General features: G+C 37.0%; 2 protein-coding genes across 6 annotated transcripts in view; both read right to left on the bottom strand.

The window, feature by feature from the left end:
- LOC112138673 (smoothelin-like protein 2) overlaps positions 1–474 on the bottom strand; it is a 15512-nt gene extending 15038 nt beyond the window's left edge. For all 3 annotated transcript variants that reach the window (XM_024261283.2, XM_036215304.1, XM_024261294.2), the window contains exon 1: positions 457–474. The gene's annotated coding sequence lies outside the window, so the exon portion shown is untranslated. The remainder of the gene's footprint in view (positions 1–456) is intronic.
- Positions 475–2584: 2110 nt separating this feature from the next.
- Positions 2585–9903, bottom strand: part of tlcd3a (TLC domain containing 3A) — a 61886-nt gene continuing 54567 nt past the window's right edge. For 2 of the 3 annotated variants that reach the window (XM_024265727.2, XM_024265726.2), the window contains exon 5: positions 2585–9134. In XM_024265727.2, the coding sequence (XP_024121495.1) occupies positions 8826–9134 (309 nt within the window). In that variant the 3' untranslated portion in view covers positions 2585–8825. The remainder of the gene's footprint in view (positions 9135–9903) is intronic. The other variant, XR_002918589.2, reaches the window with a different exon arrangement.

Raw genomic sequence — 9903 nt, 5'->3', positions numbered from 1 at the left:
TTTAGACAGCTTCACATTGAGGTCAGCCTTTGAGGAAAGAAGCATTTATCTATAAAGTGTTTAAAGAGTCTTCTGAAATAAAACTCTTTGAATTTCTGTGTTTTAAAACGAGTTTGAATTAAACTAAAACTAAAACTGAAGGACAAAACAGATTTGATGCATGAAGGATTTGCTTGAATACTTTAGATTAACCTTAAAGTCATTGGATGATCCAATGCAGAGGTCTTCATCCCACAAGTCTAAAAGAATCTTTTGGTCCAGTTTCTTACTGATACCCAGTGTAGCTTACAAAAATAAACGATGTTTTGTTGAAATTAAGACATCCATTTATAAAATGTAGCTTTTAATTAAGTTATAAATGTGAGGTACTTTTCTCAATATTTCACAGATATATTTTATTGCGACATCAGAACCTTCATGGATCAGTAAAGCATCACAATCACAGACGGGACTCACAGAGGCAGAAGCTGCTTTGGTTTTGTGGCGACCCAGGAGCCGTCTTGCAGTCTTGGATGGAGTCTGCTGTGGTGCAGCGGCTGCAGGGTCAGCAGTTTGTCTTTTTTCCCCTTTTACTCTCTTTTCATCTGTACAATAAAAGCAACACAAAGTTTGTTTCATCGCTGGTTCATGAGGACCAGATCAACTGTGTGAAGAACAGACGGTTAATCAGATGTTTCATTTTGTGTTTTACCTTCGTCTGTCTGGTTCCACAGACGTGGTTGAAGGTGGAGCTGCTGGAGTTTCATCAGACTTTGATTTGATCACCACACTTGTTTTCAAGCATTTAAGGAGGTTTTTTTTTTCTATTAAACGATCAAACCTTGATTTTGTTATTTTCTCTCAATGTCACGTGAAACTTTCTGCATTTGAAGGCGATCCAGAATAAAGAGTTCCTGTAAATCTAAACAAGAATTTTATCTAAACCCTCCAGTTAGGGTGAATAAAGGTCTAATGAATCACATAAATGTTTTTTTCAATGACTTAATTAAAAAAGGGGGGAATTAAGATGATGCTATGAGTTGTTTTTCCATTTGAGGAGAATCTTTTTTTGAGTCAACAGCACCCTCTGGTGGCCATGGGGGTAAATTACAGCTAGAATGGCTGAAAAAGATCCTCAGGAAACGTTTGGAGAAGAAGAAAAAAGTCTGATTTTCTAAGGTTTTAAACAACAATCATCATAGCTGTTCACATTGTAAAAAAAAAATGATTTTGAAGATTTTCCCAGGGGTTTGGCAGATATTTGGACAGGATTGCTCTCCAGCACGTGAGATTAAAGGCATTCTGGATCTGATTCAATTTATGAAAACAAACATTTGTGGAAGATTTAGCTGCACTTTTTGTGTATTTTTTCTTCAAAAGGCTCAAGGTTGTAGTAATTTTGAAGATGGCTTGACAACAACCATATAGCTTAAATTTTTTAAATAAATGGACCGATCAGTTTGAAAAATTATTATTTTTTAATTGTTTCCTTTTAAAATTGTTTCTTAAAAAACAACCTAAAATGTGGTGATAAAAGTACAAATTTCAGGAGCTTGAACTTTTGACGTGAGATTATAGATCTGTGGATCATACCTGTGCTGATGATCACACAAAGCTAATCTGATCTTGGTGCTGGATCAACATCTGCTAGATAAAATAGAAAACAGATCAGCTATTTGTTTAGACAAACTATCAAAAACACAAAGAACTCGCGTTTAAATTTGTTGAATCATTTCTTTTTTTTCATTTAATTTATTTCGTTAATTTTTTTTAAAATTAAGTTGAATTTTTTCTTTTTTAACAATTTAATTTATTTTTTAAACATTTTTTAAAATTACAATATTTTTTTATTTTATTTTTTGCTGATTTAATTTTTCAAAATGAAGTTGATTTATTTCTTTTTTTACATTTAATTTTATTTTTAAAAAATATTTTAGTAATTATTATTTTGTTACATTATTTTAAATAAAGTTTCTACAAATAAACCCATTTTATTCTCAATAGGAAATTACATCAACAAAAGATTTAATCTGATCATTAAAAAATAAATTAAAAAAAATACTCTTTAGATAATTCTGACTTTTTGAAAATGATGGAGTGGATGATTAAAATATGATTTATTAGGATTAGGGATGATAAATTCTTCAACATCATTTTTCTGATGTCGTCTTTTTGAATATTTGACCGTCACATCAGACAATAAACAAACCAAAACAAACAAATGGAGTAAAAACTCCAGAGTTAAATATAACAGTTAAGGTTGTTTCTTACTCATATCCATATTTATTTTAACTATGGAAAGATAGAAATCTCTGGAAAAAAAACCAACATAAAATGAAACCACTATAATCCAAAAATCCATCCCCACATGAATAACCCAAGATTTGGGCAGAATGACCAACCCAGGTGTTTTAAGGAGATACAATAATTTAAGCTATTTAATTTATTCACTTGTTTTCTTAATTTTTTTTAGATGAAACAAAAGTTAAAATTGTATCTAGGATTAAACATTTATGGATTAAAAATATGTAAAAAGGAAATCCAATTAGCCAATACCATCTTAATCAGGTAAAAGCGGGTAAAGCAAATAAACCAGATACTCGAGTAAAACAATCAGATCAAGTTTATTGAAATTTAAAGGGGTTTTTTTCTGAATTCACAAGTTGCAGCTACAGTACATAACTCCTCTGATGTCATCAAACAGCTTCCTTTCAGGGAGGAAACTTCCTCCCAGAAAAAGTCAGGCTACAAAATAAAAGAAAAAAAAAGGACAGATGCATCAAATTCGACAAATGTATGAAAAAGTAGAATGTTATCAAAAATAAGTGGGGCAGGAAGTGTTAAAGGTTGTGACGGGGCTGCATTCAACGCATCAAAAATCAACATTTACAAAACATAGTGATGCTGACGAACTGAGACGCAGTTCTGAGTCGTAGTTCTGATTGAAATGGTTTCAAAGTATGTCAAAGTACATTTAATACAGCAAACTGGTTCCAGATTGGAAACACTAAAAAAATACCTGTTTTATTTTGACAGCGTCATCATGTACAGAATCAAATCTGATCTATGAAATGCTCTGATTGACCTTCATACCAAAGTGGTGAAGAATTTCCTAAACTCTGCAAAAACAGGAGATATTGAGAAGAGTAAATACAGCCACAACCTGTAAACACTGCCTGCCGACTTAGCTCTTTCACACTCACTTCTGAGGATATCATAAATAGATTTTTTCACAAGGCACTGGAGACCAAGTTTGGTTCACTGTCCGGAGATCAAAACCAGTCCCAGCATCAGTTTCTCAAACAGAAGCTCGTCCAGAATCTGCAGTAAACTCGATTCTAAATCGATCAAAAGATGCAGAGAAGTCGACCGTCTTTCCTTCACTCCGTCAAAAATGGAAGAAATCAACGCTAATCCGACACGCCATCGAAAAATTTGGTGCAAACGTACGCTAGCTCCAGTGTGTGGTGTAAAAATTAGGAAAAAAAACAACAACATGGAGAGTTTTAAAAGAATAAAATTAAACAAAACTTCTCATTAAATAAAGACGTCTCGAGAACACACGACCGAACTTTGGCTATGCTAACATTAATGTCAAAATTGATGCTAACATCAATGCTAATGTTGATGCTAGAATCAATGCTAAAGCTAATGCTAACTTTGATGCTAGCATCAATGCTTACGCTAATGCTAACATGTATTACGACATAGATGCAAAGATTGATGCTGACGGAAATGCTAACATTTTTTGTCAACAATGATGCTAGTGTCCATCCTAAGATTAAATGCTAACACAGATGCTAACATTAACGCCAACATTGATGCCATTGTCTATGATAACATCAGTGTTAATGTTGATAACACTGATGTTAACATTGAAGCTAACATTGATGTCAAGATTAATGCTAACGCTGATGCCAACATAAATGCTACAACTGATGCCAACATCAATAGCAACAATGATGCTAATGTTAATGCCAACGTTACAGCTAAAATTGATGCTAACATCAATCATAACATTGATGCTAATATCAATCATAACATTGATGCTAATGTCAATGCTGACATTGATACAAAGATTAATGCTAATATTGATGCTAACATCGACATCAAGATTAATGCCAACGCTGATGCCAACATAAATGCTAACATTGATGCTAGTATCAATTTCAACATTGATGTTAATATCAACGCTAACATTGATGCCAACATTAATGCTAACATTGATGCTAATATCAATCTCAACATTGATGCTAATATCAACGCTAACATTGATGCCACCATTAATGCTAACATTGATGCAAACATCACTGCTAACATTGATGCCACCATTGATGCCAATCTTAGCATACTTTAGCTTAGCAATTTAGCCCAAGAACGACCACCATTCATCACTCCTTGAAGCTCGATATGAATTCCATACTCAAAAAAAAAAAACACAAATTAGTAACTAATATTTCCGATATTCGGCTCAAAACAAAAGCTAGAGTACAGGTGCTAATCATGCTAACTTGTATTAGCATTAAACGGGCAACAGACACGCAAACATGGGGGTGGGAGTTTGATGAGATCCAGAATTAAAAGTTGTAACAGTTTTGATATAAACTTGTTAGCATTTTGTTGACTGCTTTACTGTATTAGGGTTAGCTAGCATCCGCACGTTTGTTTTTAGAGTATTTTCTGTTTAAATAAAGCGGCATGTGAAATGGAAATGTAAAAATTTAAATTTGTTTGTGAGATAATGTGATCAAAAATTAGATTTTTGGAAAATTAGTTTATGGTTCCATACCTTGAAGAAACAATACTTTTTGCAACAGATCTGCAATGATTGTGACCGGAGAACTTTAATGTGTTGACGCCAACGTTGATGCTAAAATCGAGGCTAAAGTTGATATCAATATCAATGCTAACATCAATTTAAATTACCAGAACTTTAATTCATCTAACACACAATAAAATAAGAAATTATTTGGTTATTTTCTGAATCTATCAGCTTTCCTACAAAGAAAAAAAAATCAATTTCATGATTTTAATGGCAGGTTCTTGAAATTCTGAAGGACAGAACGACAAAAACCCAGAAAAATGATTTTTAAGAAAACAGATTTTCAATTTTATTACCAAATAGGTTTGAATTTTCCATCAAACACTTTTCCCCTGAAGATAAAACCCTTTAAAATTGAAATTGAGAGTTTGTAATTTCAGGTTAAAATCAGTGAAAGATTTAATGAAACAAACAGGAATTTCTTTTCATTTCTTTTTGTGTTTTGATGTCTTTACGCGAGTCTCCTCGACATAGATATAACCGAATCTAATTCCATTTTCTGTCGTTATGGGTGTGAATGATCGTCTTTGGTGGACAAATCCTTTAAGGTTAGGGTGTTTCTTTACAAATAAAATAACTTTTCAGCTTCCTGCAAATTCAAAATACTGCTAAAAGCTCTTTCAGGAACTGACGGAATAGCGGTTTCATGCATTTAAGATTCTAGGTTTCCTACAGAATAATCCAGAGTGAAAACAGGACATGCAGATGGAGGCAACATTTACGGGTGGAGCAATGAAACTCATCTGGAATTGGAACATCTACCATGTTTTAGCACAGAGAGCAGGCCGCTCGGTTCTTTGGGGGATTTTTTTTTTCGCATTTGCCTTAAAGGAAAATCTAAATGAAGTCAAAACACTTTTTTAAATAAAGTTAGAAAATAAGTTTATAAAAAAAAAGCTCAAAGAGGAATGTAACACGTTGACAGCTGAAGCCAGAACCGTCCGTTCCTTCAGGTTCCTACAGTTAAGACTTTAAAAACGACTTGTTCTGCTTGACATAAAGGAGGCCTTTCACCTGATTTAAATAATAAATGAAATGAACTAATGTGCAAAAATGAAACAAAAAGATTCAAATATTCACTACCGAGCAGAAAAGTGTTTTAAACCGGGACATTTTCAGCTAAAAGCCCCTCTTTTGACCTTTTTGAATCACCAAACTTCATCAAATGTGCTGCTTTGAACCCACTTTCAGGAAAACAAACTTCCAGGTTACGTGTTGGTTCATTTTCATCAAAAGAAAAAAAAAACAAAAACAGATCTGAAGGGGTTAAAAACATTAAATCTAAGGTCCGTTAGAAGGTGATCCGTTCATCTTCAGGATTGTATCTCACAGAGCAGCTCAGGATTATTTAGAGATTAGGAGGAAATATATGGATTACTAACAACTTTTCCTATCAATCAAGATTTTTTCCTCACTTCTTTCTGAGTGAAGGCGACTCCAGCTCAAACTCCATTTCTCCTGGAAGTCGTGGAGCAGAAGCGAATCCCTGAAAACTGAAGCGCTGCCGATGCTTCCGTCTTTTCTGAGGGTTTCACTGCGTCTAACCTGCAGGTTTTCCTCCAACATTAGAGACCGTCACAGGACCTCAAAGCAGTGAAACGAAGGATCAGGGCGGATTTAAAAAACAAAGTCAGAATCAAACATCCGTCACCTAAACCTGTCGGAACACCAGCAGGTTTCACATGAAGAAACTCAAGGTTTTTGAAGAAAATAATAATTTGAAGGACATCTTTTAAATTAAATGGAGAAGAATTTATTAAAAAACAAGACATTTTATTTTTAGTTGATTTTCTAAATTTTTTTAAAGACGTTTTTTCAGACTGCTTTTACTTTAATTACATTTAAGTTGTTAGGGCTCTTTATAAAATCGGAGAAGGTTGTTGTTGTTTCTGACTTTCTCATCCCAAGAAGATCCAATCCTGAAGATGTTTGATCCAGCAGACGGGAATGAACCCGGGAGGGACGCTGGGAACGCGGAGGATGGAGAAAAAAGGATGGAAATGAGAAAAACTGGCCCATAGAAGGCAGCTTTTATTGTTAAATCCAACGTTTGGCTACTGTTTGAGTTGAGGAGTGCAGGAAATTAAATAAAAAAACTATAATAAAGAAATCAGAACGCCATTTCTGCTAAAAGAAGAAAAAAACGAAACATTCAAGAGCCGACCGGCCGTCAATCAGCTGCTCAGACTCACACTTCTGCTCTGTTACGCCCCCTTCTGGAAGGCCCAGCAACATACATCACCCAAAAGTACAACAAAAAAACATGTACAGTGTTTCGCTTATGACCTACCAATTTGATCCCATCAAGTAGTAACTTATTACCAGTAAGATGATTCAAAAGCAATAAAACGAACACTTTCCTGCTACAAGTCTGCTTGGTCTGTTAGCTTATGAGAACGAAAGGAAGCTAAACTTTATGCATCAAACTGACAAATTTACGCCACTTTCACACAGTTAAGAAGCTTTAATCCACCTTAAATCAGCAAAAAGACTGAACAGAACCCATGAAATTGAATTTTTCTTCATTAAAAGCAGTTTTTCTCAGTCGTGTTTGTGGAATCCAACCATAAAGATTCTGGTAGTTGGGCGGATAATTCTTAACCTTTTTTTTAGTGCTACAAAAATAATTGATCGCTTTTTGGAATCGATGAAAACGGGAAAATGCAAACAAACAAACAAACACACACAAATGTTAAGATCGTGAAGGAAAGAGGCAAACGAATGAGGTGGTGTCGAACACGCCACGCACCCTCAGACGGTTTTGCATAGATTCAGTTCACAAAAACACAAACCAAAACGAAGGTCGTCAACACACGGAGCCTGAATCATTAAGAACTTTAAATCAACTAAATCAAGTACAAAACTAGAACAATTATATCTTTATATATTTCTTTGATATAAAGATGACATGAAGAATGAAATGTTGATAAACTTTGACCTGCAAATGGAAAGTTTTATTCTACCTTTCCCCTTAGATTTTATATATATTTATATAGAAGCTTAAAACTATATTTATAATCAAACTAAAGTATCATTTCAATCTCTAAAAGCTGCAGAAACTGCACACAGCCTTGTGTGTTAAGTGCTTATTCCTGCACCTGATAAAGGTGCACATTAATTCGTGGATTGCAAGAAAAAAAAAAAAACAACTAAACTGCCAGCAAAGGCAGGAAATCTGCCCCTCCGAGAAGTTATTTATCATTTTTGTGGGTTTGAAATGTCGATCTTCTCTGCTTATTGCTCTGACCTGGCCCTGAGTTCAGCTGGGAACCGTCCACGTCTGTCCTTAAGCCCCGCCCCCCCAGCTGCTGAACACCAGCCGAGACTGTCGGCCTCCAGAGGAGAACGCGAACAGGACGACTCAAAACACGCGAAAGGTCGCCGATCCTTCAGTGGAAATCAGAAAGTTAAACCAAACAGTCGAGTTGAATGAAGCTGAACCAAGAAAGGAGGGAATGGATGCGATTGGCCACGGAAAGCGTTGAGAGGATTCAGGCCGTCGCGTTGGGCGGCGCTCAGGTGTATTGCTTTTCTTCGTCCCCGCTAAAATGCACCACATTCCCGAAGCCTTCCTGCCGCCGCGCAAAGCAAACGACGGGGCGAGCGGTTCCAACCGAACCGGCGAATGAAAGTGGCTGTAACAGACCGTCTCTAACCAGCAGCAGCTGTAAACACAGAGGGAGCCACAGATGGAGTCTCTCCACCGCAGCTCCTCTTTTTTTTTCCTTTTCTTTTCTTTTTTAAAGTTTTGGGACGTTTCGTCCACAAGCAGAACCGTCCGTCAGTCCTGTGGACGCAGGAGATCCAGAGTCAAGTCCAGAGAGAAACACAAATGGCTGGAGTTCAGTAGAAGCATAAGATCGTGGAGGAGTCCACGACGGCAGCAGATCTGTAACAGAGGAGTTAGAGTGTGCGGAAATGCCCGGTGGAGGAGGAGCAGGTAGTCTCGGTGTTGGACAGTACCGTGGTGGGGTTGAATTAGTAGCTGAGTGTGCGGCTTGAGCGAGCAGCCGTGACCTCGTTATCAATCGTCCTTGCCGGCGTCGGCCATGGGAGCCGTCGCCGTGGGCGACTGCGCGCCGCGGCTCCTCCGGTAAAGACGGTAGCCCTTTCGGCAGAGCAGCACGAACCAGTAAACCTGCGGCGCCAGGATGCAGGAGTTGCCCAGGTTGGTGGAGAGCGGCAGGTGGAAGGGCACGCTGTACAGAGGGATGCCGTAGTGGCGGCCGTACATCCAGTACATGTAGGGGAAGAGGGCGATGCGGCACATGAAGAAGGTGAAGAGCACCATGCCGCCGTTGGCCTTGTGCAGCCAGCAGTCCTGGAGGCTGAGCTGGAGGACAAACACAAACTGGATCAGAACTGAGGGGACTTTGAGCTCCTAACGGTTGATAAAACAGAATCAGACGATCAATAAAAACAGTAAATCTTGAAAATAAAAACAAACCTGGAGGACTTTCTGGAAATGATTTCCAGGATGGCTTATAGCAGTGAGTTACATTCTAAAAATAACTCTTGATAGATTATGTCTGAAGTAGTCAGCCAATTATTACAGATGTTTCAGGCTGTAAAACTCCACACTAAACACTGTAACACTTTTCTCAGACGGACACGAACATTTTCACACTTTTCTCTCTTGTTTAAACTCTCAAAGTTCAAACCTTAGTTCAGGATGATGCTCCATTCACACCAAATGCTATTCCCACTGTGGTACAGACATGAACTGAGGTCCTGTGGTGCGATTTGAGTGACGTGGTTGACGTGAAGTTGAAATATCTGACTATTGACAGTCGTAACGTCGCATCGACCAATCAGGACCTCAGCTTTGGGCACATGACTTTTTTAGTGACTCGAAGCTCCTGGTATCAGGAAAATCTTTGAATGATCACATAAACCCAGACATGGAGATGTGATTACTGATGTTTTCACGATAAATAAACACAGACACTGCACCATGTAGCGATCAGGCTAATAACATTAGCATTAAGATTAGGAGCTGGTAGCAAAAAAAAGCTACTTATTTTTTGGAAAAAACATTTAGATTACAAAAATCCTGTTACAAGAGTAAATTAATAAAATTCATCTTTTTATTTAGCGTCTAA

Source organism: Oryzias melastigma, linkage group LG14 (assembly GCF_002922805.2).
Source record: "Oryzias melastigma strain HK-1 linkage group LG14, ASM292280v2, whole genome shotgun sequence".
Lineage (NCBI taxonomy): Eukaryota > Metazoa > Chordata > Actinopteri > Beloniformes > Adrianichthyidae > Oryzias > Oryzias melastigma.
Note: the sequence above shows the minus strand (reverse complement) of the source record. Positions and strands in the feature narration are given on the sequence as shown.